At 44.7% G+C, this 22749-nt stretch overlaps 1 protein-coding gene across 1 annotated transcript; it reads left to right on the top strand.

Moving 5' to 3' along the window:
- Nucleotides 1-1911: 1911 nt before the first annotated feature.
- On the top strand, nucleotides 1912-21146 carry CD9 (CD9 molecule). The gene is made up of 8 exons (XM_057385624.1): nucleotides 1912-2036; nucleotides 12429-12531; nucleotides 15249-15346; nucleotides 16543-16617; nucleotides 17544-17636; nucleotides 18177-18266; nucleotides 19950-20033; nucleotides 20788-21146. Exons 1-8 carry the CDS (start codon nucleotides 1971-1973, stop codon nucleotides 20851-20853), a joined length of 675 nt encoding a protein of 224 aa, XP_057241607.1. The 5' UTR covers nucleotides 1912-1970; the 3' UTR covers nucleotides 20854-21146.
- Nucleotides 21147-22749: the final 1603 nt, after the last annotated feature.

Below are 22749 nucleotides of genomic sequence, written 5' to 3' on the forward strand. Positions count from 1 at the left end.
CGGGGATAGTTTAAATTTTTACAAACTCACAGGAGATTTTTATCCAACAGGTCCGTTTCTTGCCTCTGATCAAAAGGCTACTGCCCATGAATTTTAATGGGAGTTGCTTTAACACAGCGTAAGCATGAAAAGCTTAATAATACAAAGGTAGGAAGAGAGTCATCCAAAGTTTTTCCGTTATCCTTAATTTTAGAAACTTAAGGGAAGCCATATTACTGATGCTAACTAAAAGCATAAAGTCTTAATGGCAAAGTGACAAAAGAAAAACAACCCAAAAGCCACGCAGAAAAACAATCTGAGTTCGAGTATGAGACAAAGGACATCTCCTTGCTCAGTTTCCAGTTACCATGAGAGTTTAGTCATGTGTATTTGCTAATTTCAGCCTTGCTGGATCTATATTGTTGTTGCCAGCCTTCATCCCTCTGCTTCGTTTTATTTTATAGGAAATGCATTCCTGTTTTGTAACCTGCTCTGGGAAGCAGCTGCCCAAGCCAGCGTCTCCTTCTCTGTATTGCCTCTGGAATGTGCTGTATCTTATCATTTATTTTGGCAACAAGAACTACAACATGATTTTATTTGCATTTCAGTATGGCTTTTCTGTCTTTACTGTTCTGCTGGGTTTTTTGGTTTTTTTTTTTGACTCTCAATACCTGCTGAATTTCTAATCCCACAGTATGAAATTAAGGTACAAGCCCTCAGTTTTCATCCTTGAGCTAACAGGCTCAGAAGCTGAGCAGTGAACTCCCCATTACAATGAAAGGGAAAATCTTAGTTGAAATTTAACATGTTTTTTCTCACAACTAGGGTGACCTAAGGGCACGTGCACAACCAGTTACCATGGATCAGCTGGTGGGCTGAAACTTATCCTGCCTTATTTTTCTAGATGGATGTTTATAACTTCATACAGACGTATTTGAAAGATTAAAGGAGTTAAACTATGCTGCAAGTTCATCTTGTAAGGGAAAACACCTATTTAAGGTAGACTGATGCATTTATGTTAAACTAAATGGCTACCAGAGGCCACAAAGGTGATGAGGGTTGTGGAGGTCTCTCTTACAAGGAGGGATTGTGGGAGCTGGGCTTGTTTAGTTGGAAAAGACTGAAAATGGATCTCATTAATGCATATAAATATATCAAAGGGGTGTCAAGAGTACAGTGTCAGCCTTTTTTCGGTGATGCCCAGCAATACGATGAGAAGCAATGGCTATGAACTAAAACAAGAAGTTTCACCTCAACATGAGGAAGAACTTYTWCACGCTGAGGGTAGCAAAGCCCAGGAACAGCTGCCCAGGCAAAACATGGATTCTCCCTCTCTGGAGACTTTCCAAACCCATCCGGACRCATTYCTGTGTCACCTGCTCTCGGGGACTCTGCCTTGCTAGGGGGATCGGGATGGATTATCACCAGAGATTCCTTCCAATCCTTAGGATTCGGTGATCAATGCATGAGCAGATCGGGTTGGGGTGGGGGGATTGGCTAGATTAAAGGGCAAAGTTTTTCCCCCAGAGGGTGGTGGGGCACTGTGCAGGCTTCCCAGGGAATGGTCACATCCCCGACCCCGCCAGAGCACCAGAGCGTTTGGACAGAACTGCTGGCACAGGGTGGGATTGCTAGGGATTCGCCTTGCAGGGCCCGGAGCGAGATTCTGGCGATTCCCCTCCAGGCCGGGACACCCCGCGCCCCCAGMATGGTCGGGCACGGCCCAGTGTGGCGCCCCCGGAGCGCTGGAAGCCCGCCGGAGCCCTGGGAGACCACCGGAGCCCCGGGAGCCCGCCGGAGCCCGGAGAGCCCGCCGGAGCCCCGGGAGCCCGGCCGGCCTCGGGGCGGAGCGGGGCGGCCGCAGGTGCGGGGCGCGGCCGGGGGCGGCCCCGGGGGCGGGCGGGGGAGTCCCCGAGACGCCCGGGCAGGGCCGCATTTAAGGAGCGGCGTCGGAGGGCGGGAGGCTCGTTCCCGCTCCGGCAGCCACCACCATGCCCGTYAAAGGAGGCACCAAGTGTATCAAGTACCTGCTCTTCGGCTTCAACTTCATCTTCTGGGTGAGGCGGCCCGGGCTGTGCCCTCCGCGCTGCTCGGGGGGGATCCTGCGGGACGGGGATGGAAGGGAGCGGGGGGAAGCGCCGGCAGCCGCGTTTTGTTCGCTTTTCTAGTGCGTGTTTTTTGCCGTTTGCCCCACTTGCTGCTGCCCGGAAGCAGAGGGGTGAGTGCCGGGTGCTCACCGCTTTATTTTTCACGTTTTTCAGGTTTTAYCGTAAGGCGGGCTGAGTGCCTAGGCAGGCGGGGAGGGGTGCTGGGTTTGCGGATAGCCACCCCTCCATCCCCCTGCACTACATGCAGTCCTCGCCCTAAAACTCCGTGTAAGAGTCGTGCTCCCCAGTGGCATTCCCGGTGCCGGGGCTGTGCCCGGGGTGAGCCGGTTCCTCGCAAGTCGCTGCCTGTGGTTGTCGTGTATGTGAACTCCTCGTGTTGGGAGCCTCGGTAGAAACTGTGGTTTCCCTTCGAGTTTAATCTCTCGGAGCAGACSGGCACCAGTTGAAAGCGCGTCTCCGGTGCGGTTCTTGGCCAGGCAGTGTACGAAAGCATGGCTGAGCTGGGAGCTTGGGGCTGTTCTCAGGGAATCGGRGCGTGGGCACCTGGATTTAGCACTGGCTCCTGCATGGAAAAGTACCACAGGAGTTACAAATACGCTGTACAGCTGCTTGTGTGCCTGATCGACCAGTGCGAAGCGTGCGGTTCAAAAATTTGGGTTTTCCCTGGGCTGTTTGGCRCGGTGGAGAAGTGCGTGTGTGGCTCTGATGTGGAGGAATGAAGTTGGAGATCAAGTTGGAGCTGTGGGAAGAAGCTGCGACTGAAGTTCGTCTCAGCCRTTGCCCGTGGGATGAGTGGAAGTTGCACTGTTCATTTTTAAAATACTTGGGGTGTCTCTTTCAAAATGGGTTACAGCGAGGTTGAGAAAACAGAGTTGGGCTGCAATTGAGCGAAGTTGTGCAGAGCCTGACCCAGAAAAGCTCATGCTGCCCACCTGAGACCCACCAGGACAGCGTGCTGGGAGTATCACATTTGGAGGGTTGGAACTGATCAGAAGGAAAAGCCTAACAAAGCGCTGCCTGAAATTTCTGGTCAGTGAGTTTCTAAACCTCTTGTTGAAATAGACTTAAGTATTCCTGGTTTGCTTTGAGGTTGTTTCTTTTTTATTTTTTGTTTTGTTTATTTGTTTGTTTCGAAGCTGCAGACGTTCTGCAGAGTATTTTACAGGACAAAAAGGCTTCCTGTGGCAAAGGCATTGCCTCAAAGAAGCTCTTAACCTGAGTATCACCACCTTGTTGTCTGCGGCCCAGGGCTCAGAATAGGGAGCTTGGTTTTGTTTAGTTTAGCTTGTACCTGTTGCTTAGACGTGTCGTGGTAGTAAAGGTCTGAGGTTTTACTTGTACCTTTGGGTGCTCTTGGGTGCAGGACCGAGCTGGTGACAGGGTGGAGGGAAGAAGAGTGGAGCTGAGTGATGGGGCTGCTGCCTGGAAGAGCTGAGAGATAACACCTTTTCAAGTGGCCTCCTTGAGGCTGGCAGAATGCAGCTAACATGTAGGAAAGAGAAGGGGCAAAAAAAAGAATAAAGAAAAGAGATAAATGGGCCTTGAAGTGTCTGGAGGCCCCAAGAGGTGGTAAAATGCAAGCATCTTGGGTTAGCCAGAGGTAAGTGTATGTGAGACCAGCTGTAGTGGTCCTTGGCTCTTGGGGATCACCACATGTGATTGTGGCCTGCCAAAAACTGTTAAAGGGGAGTTTRGGGGCTATGGTGTTAGTGAACCTCATGTCCTCTGTGGGGAAATAAAATAGCTGTATCCCAGGTTAGTTCTACACTGAAAGTGTAAAAAGAAAGATSTCCTGGGGCTGGCAGCACTAGAGGACAAGAACCATTGTAATAAGAAAAAAGGCTTTAATGTTTCTTGTGGTTTTGCTGATGTGAAAAGTCTGTGAAGTAATAGAAGTAAGGTGAGGAAAAACTGCCCCTTTTTGAATAAGTTGCCTAGAAGGATAGGTGAGGAATTTAAGTACTCTGCAGCAAACCTCTAGCTATCTGTGGATGCCTTGTTAGGTGGAATGTATTGGCCTCCACCAGAGGCTTTAACAAGAGTTAAGAGGAAGCACAAAGTCTCAAACAGATAGGCATAGGAAGTTATTGAACTAAAAAGAGAAACTCTMAGAGTTCAAGCTGTATCCAAAGGAAGGAGATAAAGGTTCATAAATACTGGTGAGCCAAATAGAAGCATACAATAAGGTTACCCAAAAGAAAGCTTTAGGAGTGATTTGCAAAACCAAAYCCAACTAACATACTCCTCTTCAGACATATGAGGAAAAGGGAGTTTTTCAGGGAGTCCTTCRAGGCATTAACAGCTCCAGGTATAAAAGTTTTGGGAGTGATATTTTGCAGGACTTTATTTTACTGGGGAAGATTTTGGCAAAGTTCTGTGCCATAGCCTCTCTTTTACTCTGAATCCTGCACAGGCTTCAACTGACCTCTTGATGCAAAGGAGGTGAAACAGCAGCAAATATTTGATTAACAGTTCTCCAAGGTCACAACACTTCAGAACTCTTAAGTGAGCGGTGAGTGGGTAACTCCCACTGCTTACCATCCATCTTGGTGCTGGAATGCAGAAAACTGGAGGCTGGGTTATTGCTTTATGGTAGTCTGGGATGCATTGAGAGTGGCACATACAAAGCATAKGGAAAAAGCAGAGGAGAAGATGCTTTAAAAGCTGCTGTACATGTGGAGATGGGACATTGGCTGCTGCAAGGGGAAGTCAGACTTCATGAAGCACTGACTTGAAGCCTTTAAAAGCCTGAATGTTGGAGAGAGCAAGGACTGGTTGGTGTTGGCTCACTTGTTCAGTGTCTCCTGGAAATCTCAGGCCTCTTGTTAAAACCAGGCAGTCCTGGAGTAAGGACTGGAAAGGATGAAATGGCTGTCAGAGTGGAGGCAGGGCTGGGATGAGGTGCAGCTCTTCTGTTGTGGAGAGAGCCAGTGGTGCTGGCACAAACTCTGTGCTGGTCCGTACAGTTCCAGCTCACCTGGAGAAGCACAGGAGGTACTGCTGGGGTGCTTGGCTGATTTCCATATCCACAGTGATGGAGGTGATGTCTGTGTGCTGACACAGCAGGGTGAGACTCTTGTCAAAGGCAGACATCAAGTAATTGCTGTGGGAAGCACCAGCAGCAATCTGCCAGGAGTTAGGGGCTGAATTGTTCAGGGGCAGCTTCTGCCACAGAGCAGTGAAGCCTTGGGAAAAGAGGATCTATGAGGCTTCACAAAAGCACCAGGTGGGTGCTCAGCATCAACAGAGCAAAACCAGCTTCAGAARTGAAGGACCAAGAGAAGATGGACGATGGCGTGAGAAGCTCCCTAAATCCATGGCATGCTGGTCCCACAGTGCTGCAGGTGGCTCTGGTCATTTACCTACCTTGAGAGGGTCATAGGAGAGCTTGGTAAGGTTAAGGGAAGGAAGAGGAGCGTTTCTGCTATCTGCAGCTGTAAGTTGCGATTCTTCAGCCTGGAAATGTGTTAGAGATCTTTAGGATCATGATTGTCCAGTCAGTAGGTAGGGTCTGACTATTGAAAGAGGCAATGAACAAGAGCTGTGGGGTATTAAGCCTGGRAATCGAATGTTTTCAGAAGAAAAATGTGACTTGAGGGGGACAGTGGTGRTGCTTTCTCCCTCAGCAGGTGTTGAGGAATATGTTGGTCAAGGGGTACCTGGCTGATAGGGGCATCAGCTGCCTTTTGTTGATTTTTCTTCTCTCAAGATGCTGTATCTTTTTGAGTGCTAAACATGTAGACTAGGTTGGTCCTGGGACATGCTGCTGTCTGCCCTGTTCTCATAACCCTTCCTGAGAATCTTGTGCTTGATTGATCTGATGGCCATTTTCCARCTGGGAAGGCTGGGCACTTACATTGTGTTCTTTGAAACTTTTAGGACTTCACAGTTTGGGTTAAAATGTGCTTGTGGCCTAAATGGAAGGAAGGGAACATTTTTGACTGTTTTCTACAAGTCAGGTTAAGTGTGGATCAGTAAGTTGTGGGGTTCAGGCCCCTCTCAGAGGTGTGGGAATGAGGGATGGCTGTGTTTTCCTTTAGGATGAAGTGTTGCTGCAGGCACCAGTCTCCTGGCTGCTGTTGTGCTGCCCTTGCTGGGGCTGATGTTCTCCCACCTGGGTTTCTCAACAGCTCTGCTGTCTTGGCGTGGCCAGTGCTGGCCCTGGCATCTCTGACAGTATGCTCTCTAATTAAAGAAGTTTGGGGGTGGATTTGGGGTGTGGGAGGGAGGTGTCCAGCCTGATACAGAGTTAAAGAAATATTTTTTTTCCGTCAGGAAAAACGCTGGCTTAAGCTTGGCAGGAAGTCAGTGAAATCAACACAYTAAGTGCTTTAAACCTGATGAGCAGTGGAGTGGTCTTCGCAAAGTTGGCTTGGACCAACCTTGATGTGAGCAATGCTGGATTGCCTTGAATTGTGTAATGAGTGACTGCCTTTACCTGTGCTTCCTTAACTCCCGGGTTTGCTCAGGCTTGTTGGCCCTGGTTTTCTCTATAAAACTGGGCTCCTCAGCAGCTTGGAGTATGCCAGGCAAGTGCCTGCATGTTCTCCTGCTGGCTTCCTGCTTCTGAGCAAAAGCAAGGGCTTGTTTCCTTAAACTGWAGTGCTGGATTTTCCCCTTGTGAATTTTATGGAATACAAAGACATCTGCTGATTATAGTTTAATGTACTTGAGGCAAGGAAGTGCTATAGTGTAGAGGCAGAGTTCGGGTTGAAGTTTTAAGAGTTTTCTTGCTCCTTTCCACAGTTGGGCAGCTCTGTTGTCCTGACTTCCCACTCACCAGAGCATTATGTCTTTTATGAACAAATGCATTTTCTGTGGTAGTGCCTGCTAAAGTGAGAGGAATAAAATGAGGCCTGGAGAGCTCTTTCTCTTCTGTAACTTGAAGATACCTGTGACTTTGTTCTGGGCCACAATTTCAGCTGCTTTTATGCACCAAGAACTGCTGGTAGCAATTCAGAGGGTCTTTGCTTGAGCAGACAGGGAAATATGCATCTGTTTGTATGTATATATGCMGGCACATAGAAAAACCCCAGACATTAGTTGCTTTCTGTAATGAATTCTGATGTAGTTGCTGGACACAGTGTGTGAATCTAGCACTGCTTGAGTTCAGTTCAGTGTGTTTTGACTCCAGTGAGTGCTTTSAAGTTAGAAATGGAATTAGAGTATGTTGCCTTGAGAAATCTGAAGTGAAGCTACTTAGAGTTCTAGAAGTCCTAACTCCTATTTGCAATTCTAATTGCAAATATAGTGGACTGGCTTCTGAATAGGAACTTGTATGAAATGGGCCCTAGTCTTGGCAGTGGTTCAGGAATTTTGTAATGYTGCCCCTACTGTACTGGAGCACCATTTTATTGCAATAAATGCTATGGCATTAATGTAGGCCACAAAGTTCTTGAGCTACRCAGAAAGAAAATGCTTTCTTTCCAATCCATGTTTTTTCCAAAGGAGTTTGAAAATGCCTGCAATTTCTTGCATAACTGCAAGCACACGTAGCACAAGTGTTAGGGGACCTTTTTCAGAACTCTRAAAACCTGGGCTGTTGTGGATAATGCTAATTCTGTAATTGAGGGTTTAGAGTGATGTTGAACCTCACCTGTACTTACTGTTTATGGGGTTTTACTTAAGAATACCAGCAAGTAACAGGACACAAATGGTGCATTACTACTTATAATGGTCTCAATTTCTTTCCACGTACTTTGCAATGTTATAGATCTGGTCCTGGCTTTGTTAGTTCAGTCTACCACAGTGAGAAATAAATTGTCTTATGCAGTCAGAATTTTAGCTAAAAGGTCAAGTGTTTATGAAGTGAAGATGGTGGCTTTTTTGATGTCCTCTTGTCACATTCTGGGGTAAACATATCGAACAGTAGTGTAGGGCCTGACATATCTTCTTACTTGAAGAAAAAATTAGTGTTCTCTTAGATACAATGCTTAGCTGACAACACTTAGAGTAGTATTTCTTTTTTACTTCTTCATTTTGACATAGTCACTTATGTTCTGCTGGATGTAATGCCTGGTAGAATTTGTATCTAAACTTGGCTTGAACATGTCAAAATGGCAGAACCCACAGTTTTCTTGTGCAAAKGCTTTTTTTACAGGCTTTGAGACACATATCATACGTTCTTCTTGAAATGTCTGATTCTTCCCTATCCCTGCCTCCACCCTGTGGAAGTGGGGAAAGGGCTGGCAGATGCTGAGGGAGGGTGTCCCCTTCCCAAGGCTTCCTCTGCCAGGACAGACAAAGAACCATCTAAGGGCTTGGTAAGTGTTTGGGCCTTGAGCTCCTGAGAGGTGATTGCCTGTGCCTGTGGAAAGATAAGATGCTCTAAGGTGTAGGTAGGGTAGTGGGGTGCTTGTTATGGGGATTATCCAGAGGGTGACAARGTCAGAAGGGACTGAACAAAATAGTCCTTGCAAAGTAGTGGTTAGATTCAAAATAAACTTTCCAGCTTTCCCAAGTAATGTCATATGCTGTGCTACTGTGGGATATGTTAACCAAATTTGAATTATTTTTTGTTTAAAACTCAAGGTTTTAATGTGTGTTTATGGCGTTATCATTAAATCTGATGGGATGATGAGGGGAGGAAGGCAGAGTGTTCTATGTGGCTCCTGCCTCCAGGATACACAGGTTATTTCTCATCTCAGGTGTATCTTAACTGGTTCAGGTCCTTTCTCAGTTACCTCTTCTCCCATAGAAGGCTGGGACATATCCTTAAATGTCCCCAAAAGCAAAGCAAGGGGGATATACTAGAGCAGTGGAAAGGGCTGTCTTTGGAGCAGGCACTTGTCACTGTAGGGTGGCATGGGTGGGAAAAGGGAAGTCCTGAACAGAAGACTCACTAGAGAAGCTGCAGGGCTATGTAAGAAGGCAGACAGACATAAAAAGCTGTTTTTCCTGTTGCTGCAGGCAGAAAGGCAGAAAGCTGCATGCAGGAATGAGCTTTGAGGCAAAGCRGGGCTAGGTTTGCCTGTGATGAAAAAAAAAGCTCAGAGAAGCCTCCATGGAGTGGAGTGACCRGGTAGTTTTATCCTTGTTGCAGCCATAGAACAGCCAAATAGAGCAGGAATGAGCCAGGAGTAGTGGTTAGGGAAAGCAAGGAAATGGGATTAGCTGGAACAGGGAAGTCAGTAGCATAATTGTGCCAGGACACACTGTTACTGGAAAATCACTGCCACAAACTTTTCCAAAATAGTGAGTGAGCAGTACCCCTTCAACTTCACTATTTGGTTAGATTGGAGTAAAAAAACCAGCCCAGTCTTCTGAGCTCCTTCTGCTGTACTTATCACTRTAGAAACATATGACTTACCTGTCTGATTAGCACATAAACCGTCTCTTTGCTTTGTGTGAAACCAGACAAAATGGGTGACTTTCAGGAATACAGTGTCATTTTTTCCTGCTAAATTTCTCTTTCAGCATAGGATAGATCTACATAGAAACAGGCACTGTATTGCTCAGCTCCTATGACAAAACAAGTCTGTTAGATGGGGAATCCCCTTAGATTTCCAAACAAATACCCAACARTTAGGCTATATGGTGATGTGCTTCCATGAACCAAGATGGGCGAGCTTGCACCCCTTTCCCAGGAAGGGAAAATCATTGCTCCCAAACCATCCCATCACGGCTGCCCATCCTGTTGGCATAGCATGAGTGAGCAGGGAGGTGACAGTGCTCTGCAGCCTCTGGTGTGCCAGACTGGCCAGAGGTGCTGCCAAGTGCCCATGGGGTTGTGCTTGCCTTTTCCTCAGAGACTGGTGTTGCTGTGTCCTTGTTTTGATGGAAACTTGAAGCTTTGAATTTCTTGCCCTCTGCTTTAAAACTGCCTTTTTTAGTTCAGTGGTCACTGTGGGTAGGAAGAGCACAAACTGAGAGCATAAAAGTCTGCTTTCCTTAAGAAACTGAGACAAAGTCTCTTACTCTTTCATGAAGGAGCAGCATTTTCTTTCTAGTCCATCATGGAGAGAATTATCATTTTATTTAATTCTACCATTTTTTCACTGCTGCACAGCAGTTCACTGGCATGAAGTGTTAGCACTGTTCCGTGATCCCATAAGTCTCTTTTCTCCCTGGTATCTTTTTAACCGTTTCAAAAGAGTGGCTACTTTTCCAAGGACAAAAGATGCCACATGACTCTGCGTGGTGCCACGGAAGGGTTAAATTTGTGTTTTGAAGGGAGCTGTATTATGTATGTACATCTCTGCCCATTGTGAACGAACCTGTTTGTTTCTGGATGTTATTAAYTGAGCCTTCTCCTTTGCTGGGGATTTAAGATTATCTGCATGGTTACAGTATGGCATAAGAGTTTCTTTAGTTTTACAGTCCTTTTCTGTGCCCTGCTCTGTTTGCAGAGCTCTCTACTCAAACACTGGAGCTTGTCAAGCCACAAATACATTTGGTAGGTAAGAAGAGTTGGGTGTTCAGGCTTGTGGCTTTGCAATTTGTGAATTCCTGGCAAAGCAAGGAGAGGCTGTAGGTTTCTTGTAATGATGGTGTATGTGGATCTGTATAAAAGCTGATGACCCAGTAAAGCGAGTCTCAAGCAGAGTATTATTAAATACTGGGTGACTTCAACAGCAGTCTAGAAGCAGAGCATGARTTTTTTCCATCATTAAGCCCTTCTGATGTTTGAACTGAGGCACTGGAGTGAGATGAGGTTGCAAAGGCTTTTTGAAGTAGCCAGGAGAGCAGGTAGAGCAGCAGCCCTTCTCTCTGCTAGTGTCACTTTTCACCTCTCCCTTCCCTCAGGATGCAGCTGTGGCACAAGAAATTGAAATAATGATACTGTTGTGACATTCTGTGTCGTACCATGGTGCTTCACCATAACTTAATCATCTTGTCAGGRTAGCCCTAGCAAGGCAAGCAGGAGGTGTGTGCAGGTGTGCTTTGGGAGTAAGCCCCTGGGACACCAACAAAAGCCTTTTCCTTGGATCTGGAAACCTCTAGGTGGGTTTGGCTCTCCGGGTTTTGTCATTTGATCTGTTTTCCCAGCTATAACCCTGCAACTCCTCTTGGAGGCAGGCCTGGGACTCAGGTTCCTGCCCTACAAGAAAAGCTGGTTTAGRAAAGCTGGGGCTGTCTTTGAACAGAAACACTTCCACCTCTCAGGTGGGCTTGGTGGGAAAGGATGTATCTTTGGGTGCTTGCCAYGGGAATGCCGTCCATGTTCCCATTGAAAATTGACATTATTGAACACTTTCCAGTTTCTTAAGAGGCAAATCAAGGATGTTGTTTCCTTGTAGGAGGACCTTCTGGTCAGAGATCAGGCTTTGTTGGGTTGTTTTTGTTTTGATTTATTTTTGGGGTTTTTTTTTTGCTTTTCATGCATACTTTGCCTGACCAAAGCACCAGACTTTATAAACTTACTTCTCACTGTTAAGTTTAAATTTTTAATGTCTGCTGCAGTGGGGATTTCTGTCCTCATCTCACTTTTCTAGAGCTTTCTTTAATAGTTAAATTGTCTTCAAAGGAAGAGCTGAGAAGCACACTCCAGCTTTCTACTTTGTACTGTTTTCTTTTTTTTTACATGCCATTCAACCCTATTTTTTTCTTTTAAGGGAGTGTTCAGTCTGTTCAAAGCAAACTGTTGCTGTTGGCCTTACCAGAGTGCAATTCCCTTTCTCTTGCAACATTCTTCCTATGCCTTTTGCCAGATGTTTCATCCAAGGTTAATTTATACAACAAAATGGCTTGTTGAGAACACAGGCACCAATGTTAAAAGGAACCTGGAGGCACACAGGCAGAGATGATAATGAAATAAAACTGAATATTATCTAAAATTTGATTGTATTGTTCCAGAGCAGCACTGTAGCTATTTCTGCAGCTGGTATCTTCTTCTTCTTCCTGTCAGTGTGGTCACTTAATGGCTTGGTTTTATCTTGTTTTGCAAGAAGAGCACTCTTCCTGAACTCCTTCTGTGGTACACTGAACTCTTAGCAGTCTGATATGCGAAAACTTTCAGCTGGCCTCACAAGGCACTCTTCCTTGAGTGACACTTTAAGATCACCAAGCCATGCAATGTCACTACAGCCACYCAGAATAAAACAATGCATGGAAGGATCAGTGGAAATACTGACACTTGGCTAGACCTTGGGTATTTTCTGGAAGGAACAAGAATGGCATTGTTCTCCTGTGGCRTGTAATTTATGTAAATGCATCTGTCAACAAGGTGCCTCATGTCTGGAACTTGGTTCGYGTGTTGGTATCCCTATGCTTTTATGCTGGTCCTTTGTCACCCCCTCTTTAAATAAAAGCTGTATCCTGTGTTTGCTTCTGATGGTGTTACTAATGCAAGGGTGGGTGGATTAGTTGGTATCATTTAACAAAGCTTCCTTGTTCTTGCAGCTTGCAGGGACAGCAGTTCTTGCAATTGGACTATGGCTTCACTTTGATTCACAGACCAAAAGCGTTTTTGAGCTGGAATCCAATGACACAAAGTTTTACACAGGTGAGCTGGGGGATCGCCCAGGGGATAAGTCACACTTTCATGCCCTGATTTCCACGCTGCTAAAGAACCCTTGGCCTTCCTTGAAGGGTAAAAAGGCAAAGCAGTTCTAAATGGTTTGAGAGCCATCTTCCTGTGGCTGGGGGCAGCTTCCCTTGTGAACTCTTGCGCAGACAGCAGTGCTGTCATGTGAATGGTTTCTTGACTCTTCATTCTTTTTCCCAGAGCAGTTCCTCTTTGGTTGCTGTCAGTAAACATTTTGTAATCCCAGGGTCTCCTGGTAGACACAGAGGATGTTTATTCCTTATGCTCATCACTGTATGCGTCAGCAAAGTCTCACGCTAAACTAAATGAATAATTRCTATTTTTTCTCCAGAATGACCAACCTGATCTATCCAAAACACTACTCTAATGCCTCATYTCTCAGAAGGAACACATGGTCTAACCCTTAAAGGCCCAAGTCTCCTAATTTATACTGAACTGAATGGGAAGAGTGCTAGATATCTTGGTCCGTATGAGAATTATTCCAGCCAACATGGATCAGTGTAGCTTTAGCTAGACCAGGTGGAAGATGTTTGTGACATGATCAGTTAGGGGGCACGCATATTTTCAGTTTATTTTAATGTCATAGGAACTCCTAAGTGAATTTGATTTTACCTGAAATTTGAGTCGCTTTTAGGCTTGGGYGTGGGAACACACATAATTTGTTTATTGTCACCTGTAGGTGCTCAAACTCTTGGAGCACCTCTGCAGTGAGGAAAATCTGGGAGAATTGGGATTGTTTGGCCTGGAAAAGAGAAGGCTTTGGGGTGACCTCGTTGTGGTATTCCAGTGCCTGAAGGGAGCCCACAGGAAAGATGGAGCGAGACTCYTGACAAGGGCCTGGAGTGACAGGACAAGGGGGAATGGCTTCACACTGAGTTGAGATTTAGACGGGATATTGGGAAGAAATTGTTCCCTGTGAGGATGGTGAGCCCCTTGCACAGGTTGCCCAGAGGAGCTGTGGCTGCCCCATGCCTGGAAGGGTCCAAGGCCAGGTTGGATGGAGCTCTGAGCAACCTGGGATAGTGGAAAGTGTCCCTGTTTGAAGAAAGGTGATCTTTAAAGTCTTTAAAGGATGGCTTTATCTTTTTCTTGCCAAAAATTGGCTCCTGTCTTGGGCTTCACAACCTGTGACAACTCCCAGAATAGTATCTGAAGGGCCACTTCAAGGAGGTGCAACTTGTGTTACAGCCTCATAGCCCCAGGGTAGCCTACAGGGAATACTGTTAGGAAAGGCATAGAGACTGTAGTTGGGAATATTGAGATACTCCTTGGAGTTCATGAAGAGGCTGCAGGCATGCAAACACCTTGTTTGTGAGAAAATTTGTGTTTTGCCCTTGGTATGATGGCATCTTAGCAAACTGAGTGGTTTTTGGAGCTGCCAGGAARATTTCCAGATGCTTTTAACTGGACCTCGGAAGGGAAACAGAAATCTAAACTTGGCTGTTGAGCTGAATATTTAACAAGTCTTRTTTTGGGCTGTCTAAAACGACTCTTTCACCTTCTAAAACATAAAAATTTGATGGTGTGATGCTTAAGCTACTGGCTGAATGCAGCCAGTGAAACCTGCTTGAAWTCTCTGTATGTTAAACTGAGTTTTAAAAAGAAGCTTAATAGGAATTGCTATTTTAATGTAATTTTCTGGGAGTAGTAACTGACTGCAATTAACAAAGCAAGTTACCTCAAAGGCTTTCTGTACAAGTCAAAATAAGCTGAAAGAAGAGGTACTGATGGACTCTTTTTATTCTAATTTTTCAAAACGGGAAAAGCTTAAGTTGAGGTAAAAAAATCCACATTAGAATTTCCTCCTGATAAGAAATGTCAGGCTTAATCCCTTACAAATGCTTCATCAAGTAGATGTTTATTTTGGCAGCTAATCTTACTGGTTTGCRTCTAGAACATATAATTTGCAAATGCTTACATCTGGCTTCCTTTAATTAGTATTGATTGGATCTCTGAACTGTATTTTTGTCCCTATTGGTAGAAATGTCTGCCTGTGCCACATGCTTTGTGCTGATTCTTTGGTGTTTCACCATCCCAGTAATACTTCCTTGCCATCCTTTGGGATTTTTTTTTTTGCTCGCCACATCTTGCTGCTCTCTCCAGTTCACAGCTATGATGCTTAGGCTAGTTGTTCCCAAGTTTAGGAGCCAGAGGACTGGGCATAAATGGAATATTTTATCCCAGGAATGTTTGYTCTTTCTGCTTCGGCATATTATCTAAATTCTGGGCAGAATAGTTTACAAGCTCTGACACTCTGCTTCAGGATTTCTCAATTGTTAATAAATCACTATTCCAGTTGTCTCTGTCTTCACCTGAGGAGAAGTTGATAACTCTGGCTCTGAGCCAGTTTTTTAAAAAGTGCCTTACAACTTACCTTGTATGGCTTTATCCTGCCCATTTTTTAAAACTTGTGAAACTGCATTAGTGGTACATCTTCATTGTTTATAAGTTGAAGGTATAATAGGTAATATTTATCACCATGTTGTATTTCCCCTCAAGTTTACAGATGCGTTTGCTTTGAAAATTAGGGACGCCTTTTTTTTTTTGCTTAGAACACCTCAGTAAAGAAGTTTGAATCTTGGCTAAAACTATGAATCCTAATTGTGGAGCAGATAATTTCATACCTTGCTGTTGAGGTCTCAGTGAGTATGCATATTTGTTTTCCTCCTCTCTAGGTGTTTACATCCTGATTGGAGCTGGTGCACTTATGATGCTGGTTGGTTTCTTGGGATGTTGTGGTGCATCACAGGAATCTCAGTGTATGCTTGGCCTGGTAAGTGTTTGGGGAGTGCTCAAATTTTGAGCAGCATGATGAGAAAGGAAGGAAAATACTACTGTGCAAKTCAAGGTAGGCAGATTGTGAATCCAGAAAAATCACAGTGTTGAAACTTGTGGTCACCCACATAATGCTACAATGTTAAATGTGGTTTACATTTCTGGTCTTAAATCCAAGTATTTGTGCTGTATTTGAACACAGGACGACATCAAGAGGCTGGAAATGTCTGACATTCTGAAGTGTCAAGACTGGGAGTATTGTGAACACAGAGCTGAAATGTTGATAAGACCAATGCTATCATTGCTAGACAGTTTATCCTGGTCTCTGAAGGTTGTGCAGTCTTTAATCTTTGAGGCCACAACTGTGGTATTTGATGCTTGAAACAACAAGGCTCTACTGTTCATAATCACAGGATGAGCTCTTCTAGTTGACAACTGCTCTGCAAGCCAATTACTGGAGAGCAACCTCATTGTTTGCAGACTGGAGTGGCCAGTAGAGCTTACTGGGTTTGTGCACATCTGTGCACTTGCAGAACTACTCATCCAGTTAACCAGAAGACTTAGTTAATAAAAGACAACTACTATGGCCGCTGAAAGAACAATTCCCCTTCTGTGTTACAGGAGAACTTAAATTCAAGTATTTATTGCAAAATGATGCCTCTAGCCCTTTGTAATTATGAATATCTCTTTAGAGTGCTTTGAAATGATAAGTGGTGTTTTGGGTCTTATAGTCAGTGAGAGACAGAACACTTTTATTTCTGTTTTATGGGATACACAATGAAGTGACCATTTGCTCTCTGGGAAGTGGTAGCAAGTTAGGAATTAAGTAATGACTCCTAAAGCAACAGGAGTGACAAACCAGAGTAAGTAAAAAATTGCTCTCAGTTGTTGTGATGTCTGAATGGCTTGGACAACTTCAAAGTTGGAGTTAACAGATGATTGGCTTTAATTAGCACTGATCAAAAAGCAGGACTGGTGCTTGGAGAGCACTGCCAGATTTTCCGACGCTCCTGGGAAGAAGTGCTGACCCAGTGCAKGGTGTCCTTTTTCCTGGTGTTACCAATGTTTCAGACCTCCAGCTGGAACCTGGTTGAGTGACAGTTCCCACAAGACTGGACAAACTTKAACTGTATGTGTGTGATGCTGGTTTGTGGTGCTGTGATCTTCATTAATAGTGTGCTTTTTCTTTTCTAGTTCTTCTTCTTCCTTTTTGTGATTTTTGCCCTTGAAATCGCTGCTGGGATCTGGGGATTTTCAAATAAAGAAAAGGTAGGTTGCTCTTAAAAGTTGAAGTGGTGGAATGCTGGAACAGGTTTCCCAGGGAAGCTGTGGATKCCCCATCCCTGGAAATGTTCAAGGCCAGGTTGGACAGYGCTCTGAGCATCCTGGTCTGGTGGAAGTTGTCCCTGCCCATGGCAGGGGGGSCAGGGATTCTGTGGTCTTGAAAGCTCCTTGCTCACCCCAAGCACTCTGTGATTCTATGGATGTGCCCACAGTCACCAATTTGCTGACATCTCTACCAGTACAAGTCAAATCCTTATTACCTAGGGAATTTGGGGGAGAGGAAAAAGGCTGATTCAAGCGAAATAACACAAGAAATCTAACTGATATTTTAAAATGAGACTGTAGCAGGGAAACCAGAATCCACGAGGCTAGGGGTGCCTTCCAGACAGTACCTGGCTGAGCTGTGATGTGAAGCAGGCTGGCTGAGCTTTACCACTCAGGGCTGAATGTTTCTGCACCTGAAGCGTGACTGACATGGCTTGTCCCTCCCAAGCAGTCAGGATTCTGTCTTGTTTCAAAATCAGATGCTTGGTGACTAGGGTTGCTTTTCTGCTTGAGTTATACGATGCACAAACTTCTGGGGTACCGTAGAATGGGAAATGTTTTTGGGCAGCCAGTGGGCAAAGACTTGGTTCTGACTCCTCTTAGAAGCTCAGAGATTTGAAAGGGGAAAGTCTTACCTGTTCAGGTGTGGCTTTTACAGTGAGTGTACAGTTTTTTTTCACCTGAAACAGGTGAGCTTTCTGTCCACCCTCTCTTCTCMCCCTCTATTTGTATGTGGCAGAACAATGGGTATTGTGGGCTGCAGAATTTTTGATGACCAAAAACCTTGCTGAAAGCAAGTTTTCCATAATTAAAATAAGGTACAACACTAGTACACCATTAATACACAACTCTTTGCTTTTCTTTAGATTATTGATGAGTTAAAGGAGTTCTACATGGACACCTATAGAAAGAGAACTCAACCAAATGCCAGAGACACCCTGAAAGCATTTCARCTTGCTGTAAGTATATGGTTGTGCTTAAACTGGACACTAACAMAGCTGCTTCACACTGTTGTCCTGTCACCCAGTCCTCTGTACAACTGTAGCTAGAAGAAACCAATGGAGTATTTGTAACAAATAGAGATGTTTTTGTGTAGTATAAGTGAATTCAGGATGCCTTTTTTGTCCCTCTGAAGTGCCTAGACCAAGTTCTTGTTTTTCTAGAACTCAGCAGCAGGCTGGGAAACCCTGTATCTGTGCTGCTGAGCTAGTGGCACCCTAGTATGTTCACCTGCATGGTTGTGAGGGGCTCAGCTTTGTGTCTGTAAGGAGCATGAGCTGTCACCAGAATGATTTTATGTGTGTACTTAATAAGATCTGGCTCTTCCTTTCAGAACCTTATTCTTTAATGTGATAAAGGCTTTTTTTTAAAATTAAATTTTATAGCAGTCACATTGGCAGGACTTGGTCTGTAATAAAAACTAACATAATTTTTTTAAGCAGATCACTGAGTGAAAATAAGGATTATTTAACCTGTCTCTTTTTTGTTTTCTCTTGTAGCTGAACTGCTGTGGCCTTACTGGAGCTCTGGAGCAGCAGTTTATGGACACCTGTCCGGCAAAGACACTGTCTGAGTCATTCATGATCAAGGTAGACTTGACTTAATTCACCATMACTCAGTGGGTAGAATGAGAAACACACTTTAGGAAATCCTCACAGTCCATGGGAAACCCTCATGTCACACTGGTGTGGCAGTCTATGTCTGTAATCAGGCTGGTTGTGGAAAACAAACCCGCTGTTACCATGGAAGGAACAAGCAGGAAATCTGACCTTGCTCAGGAACTGTGCAGTCTGCGTCACAGACTCACTGGCAGGATGGGCAGTGGAAGATGAAAATTTTGCCTTAAAAAAACYTTCACAATGCTTGAAAGCTCTGTTCTCCTCACTGCATCTTCCTGGTGCTTCCTGGGAGCTGTCACCTCCCACCTGGTTAGAGAGCAGTAGAGCTTGTGGTGGGAGCAAGTCAGAACAAGGAGAGGGATTTAAGGCATTGGTAGCCTCTTGTGGTGAGTTTGTCACTGTGAAGGYAGTTCTCTCAATTAGATTTCCCTGCTGGAATATTGCTGCAGAGGTGTCTGTATGCCACAAATAACAGGAGAAACAACTTGTGTAGTTCGTAACCATTCCTCTTCCTTACAACCATCCTGTGTTCTCACTTTGTTCTCCAAGACTGTTTGTATGAGTCCTCCTATGGTTCTTAACACGGAAGAATTCAATTAATTATTTGGGGTTTTTTTCACTTCACTTGACAGCTTCAGATACCTGCCCACGTGAGACCCTTCAGTCTGTAYCTTTAATCCCATCCACGCAGTCTGAGCTAGAGTACATGGCAGTAGCTGAGACTGCATGCAGGTTTTATTGTTTGCTTTTATTCTGCCGTGTGTTTTAGCTTCATCTGTTGACTTCATCTTGTGATGCCTAACCTCAGTTATAGAAAAACACTGGATAGACTTCAAGATCAAAGGGGTGTAATGGAGCGTGCCCCAAGGAACAGTGCTGTGCTGGTATTTTGATTGAACTGATTCATTCTTGCCAGTATATCCCTTTAATCCTTGATTCRGTCTTTCTAGACTGGATAAGGAACAGCAGGAGAAGAAAGTAGCTTTCAGCAGCTCATTGATGTTTGCTGCTGGAACAAGCAGGAGAGAGATTGGGATGAGACTTTTACAGAGGTGTAAACCTTTAAGAGCCTTGCAGCTAGTCCAAGTGCCTTGTTCTTTTTATTGGCTGCCATGTGTCTCCTGTGGGGAAAGGACTGTGCTTACATATGTATATATATTTTTTTTTTCAGTTGCAATGGTAATTCATTGTCCTGGGAACATTAAACTGGCCCCTCTATGAATCTGCCTATAGCCCAGCATGGATCCTAGCCCAGGATATCCTGCTATTCCCATGCACTGTGGGTTCATGAGGTGTCTGCAAGATTATTGGCAATATCAAGAGTGGCTTTAAATCAATTTTGATAAGGGATTACCAGYGATGACCCGCATCTGAAGTGCTGACAGCCACTTGCAATGAGCCAAGCCTAATAAACTGCAGGTTCAGATTACAGCAGGATTCCCCTCTCAGTCAAGGTGCTGTTAAAAGGTTTAGATACTTGAAGAGTAGATTTAAACTTTTCTACCAACTCTTAGTGGTAGATAGTATGGGACTATCCCTGTCTCTCTTTAAGGATGTGAAACTATAGGCCAGATCAAAGCAACTTTCAAAAGATGAGTCTTCACTTGAACCTTGTCTGTGTAAAACACTGCTGAACAATCTGTTCCTTTTCAGTCCTGCCCTGCTGCTATTGATGATGTCTTCAAATCCAAATTGAATGTGATTGGAGCAGTTGGCCTTGCCATTGCTGTAATGATGGTGAGTTTCCAGATTATTTAGAGGGTAGCTGTGTGCTCAGAGGATACTCTCAGCAGAAGTCTTGTAGAACAGTGCCTAGCCCAGCAGCCCACAAGGAGGCCATTCCACTGAGGACAAGTCCCAGCAGGATCAGGGTGTGTGCTGCAAAGCCCTGAGGCAGTTCAGAGGCTGGGATGTCTCAGGCYTCCCTGCTTCTGCTTTGGATTAGGATCTGCCTCCTTGCACTTTCAGCAGTGGTGAAATCTTACCAGTGGTGTGTGTGTATAAATGGAGTGAAGATGTACTTGGTATGTTGCTGGCCTGCATTTTAATCCTAATATTTCTTGGGAATTCTTTCCTTTATAACAATTATAGGCTCTGCCAGAGAGCTGAAATTACAGTGCTGCTAAGAAAACTTGCACTTTTTTGTTTGACTTTGCTGGAGAAAAGCACATGAAGGGATGATCAGAGATTTCTTAGGAGATATGGCAGTGGTTTATRGCTGCTGGTGYTGTGCAGGGCCAGGAGTTGGACTCAAAGATCCTTGTGGGTCCCTTCCAACTTGACATATTCTGTGATCTGTTTGAAGTATTGAGGTGAATGGGATTCCTGGGAATGAACTTGGGGGATGGTGGGACAGGGACTGCAGAGTAAACTGTAAAAACACAGAATAAATGTGGCCTCTGGGCTGGGAAGAGCAGCTGTGTTTGTCCTTGTGCTGATAAAAGCACATGCTTTGGTTTTTTGATTGCTAATCCATTTGCTTTCTTTCCAGATTGTTGGCATGATATTCAGTATGATTCTGTGCTGTGCCATCCGCAGGGAAAGAGAGATGGTCTAAGAGCTACAAACCCAAGATTCCTGCACTATAAAAATCCTCGTCATTAACTTTAGCCTTCTGAGAGCATTTCTAAAATGTTATATATTTGTTACCTTTTTAATGCTTTATTTGGTACTGATGTAGTTTTGCTTTTTATGTTACAGGTTAAAATGATAAAGGTTTATCTGACTCAAGACAAATATTGTACATAAAATATCTGACTTTCTTGAAACTTACATAATTTGGATGTAATTTATGTTGGAGRCAATTTGATACTAATAAAGAGTAAGATGTATTGTTTGTGGGGGAGAGGAGATGTTGCTATATTGATTAATCCTACTGCGTGATGCATAGCAAGGAGGTGAAGTTGCCTAACATGTTAAGTGTTTTTGGTATGAAGCAGGAAATAACTCCTATGCCAGTGCCATGTTTGAAAGGGAATGGGAGATTCTGTCAGGACATGGCAGGGAAGGTGTACTCATTCCTCTTTCCCTGGTGAGTGAACAAAAGCATGTCTTAAATGCATTCCTGAAATGTCACTGCTATAACACTTTGCCACCCGCCAGGGATAGTGAAAGGCTGGCTGTCACACAGGTGATGTGCAGGCAGTGGTAGSTTGATGCAGCCAGGCTGGGCTCTGCCCTGGGACCAGCATGGCTTTCTGACATCTCCCTGTCTGCTGGCCCGACTGTCCCCTGGCAGCTGGCATGGCCTTGGGCCCTTGGCAGGGCACGTTCCCTAGTGTATGCTCAGGATTTTTTCACTGGCTGGCTTGGGGCTTTGATTCTCCAAAGCCAGCGAGGTGCAGTCTCAAGGGCTTACAACAYGTGTGCCAAATCTCAGGTTTCCAAGTGGAATAAACTAAGTTACATGAGAAGTTATGGTCCAGCTCTGCAGTTGCAGAGTTGTGGCTGTCCTGTTTCAGTTTAAATATGGATATGGGAGAGAATAGAGACACCAGTGTGGAACCCTTAGCCTAAAGAATTATCAAGTTGTCCTATGTTTCTACTCTTAAGTGGCCTTTTAAGTGATTTTTTTTTTTTTTTTTTTTGTCTCTAAAATACCATCTGGTGGGGGCTGCCTATGGACTTACCAGCAAGTTGATGTGCTGTTCCTGTACTGATGCTCCCTTACTGTACAATCTCATCTGTGTTCCTGGAAGCTTCTGGTCTTTGTCCTCTGGGTAGTCCTTGCTTGTTCCCCATTTTCTCCTGCAAGGTGGTTGGTGTTTATTATGAGAAATACCAGWGTTGGTGGGTGTCAGGCTCTGGCTGATGCATGAATGTATTGTCACTTTTGTGTTACCCACTGTCACTTRTCTAAGGGAACCATGCAGCTCTCCTCTGTAACGCGTTGCACTGTTCTGTGTTCATRGGCCTTCTTAAAAAAAAAAAGTGATTTAAAAAAAGTCCAATGGTAATSATGCTTTTGTGTGTCTTGCAGAGACTGAAGTGACTCCAGAAAGGAGTTSATCTAATTTGCTTCTGTGGCTGTAGATAACAGCTTGCAGGGAGAGCTCTAATCTCCTGGGAATTTGAGAGCAGCCATGTCCCCCTCGAGCTCTTGAAGAACTGAGAAATAGTCAGCTGTGTAATTCTGGGCATGAGAATGAACCTGGCACCTCAATGTCTTCATTGAATCGAGGGGCCCAAATCTGACATGGGATTTGAGGTGCTGTCTTACCAGGGCTGAGTACAGAGGGACTGTCACTGCCCTGGTCCTGGCCACTCTTTCTGATGCTGGTGCATATGTGTTCAGGTTGTCAAYATCCAACATGGCTGTAGTCTAGCAGCTTTTGGCACAGTCCAGGAAAATCCAGTGTTGTAACTGGGGGGAGGAGAACTCAACTTAGGCCTCAGCACCTCAGATTGTGAGGTTTGGGTGGTGGCTGCAGAGGCAGCTTTTGAACTGGCATCC

This window comes from Malurus melanocephalus, unplaced genomic scaffold (genome assembly GCF_030028575.1).
Source record: "Malurus melanocephalus ecotype Western Australia unplaced genomic scaffold, MMel_1.1 scaffold_16, whole genome shotgun sequence".
In the NCBI taxonomy this organism is placed as follows: Eukaryota; Metazoa; Chordata; class Aves; order Passeriformes; family Maluridae; genus Malurus; species Malurus melanocephalus.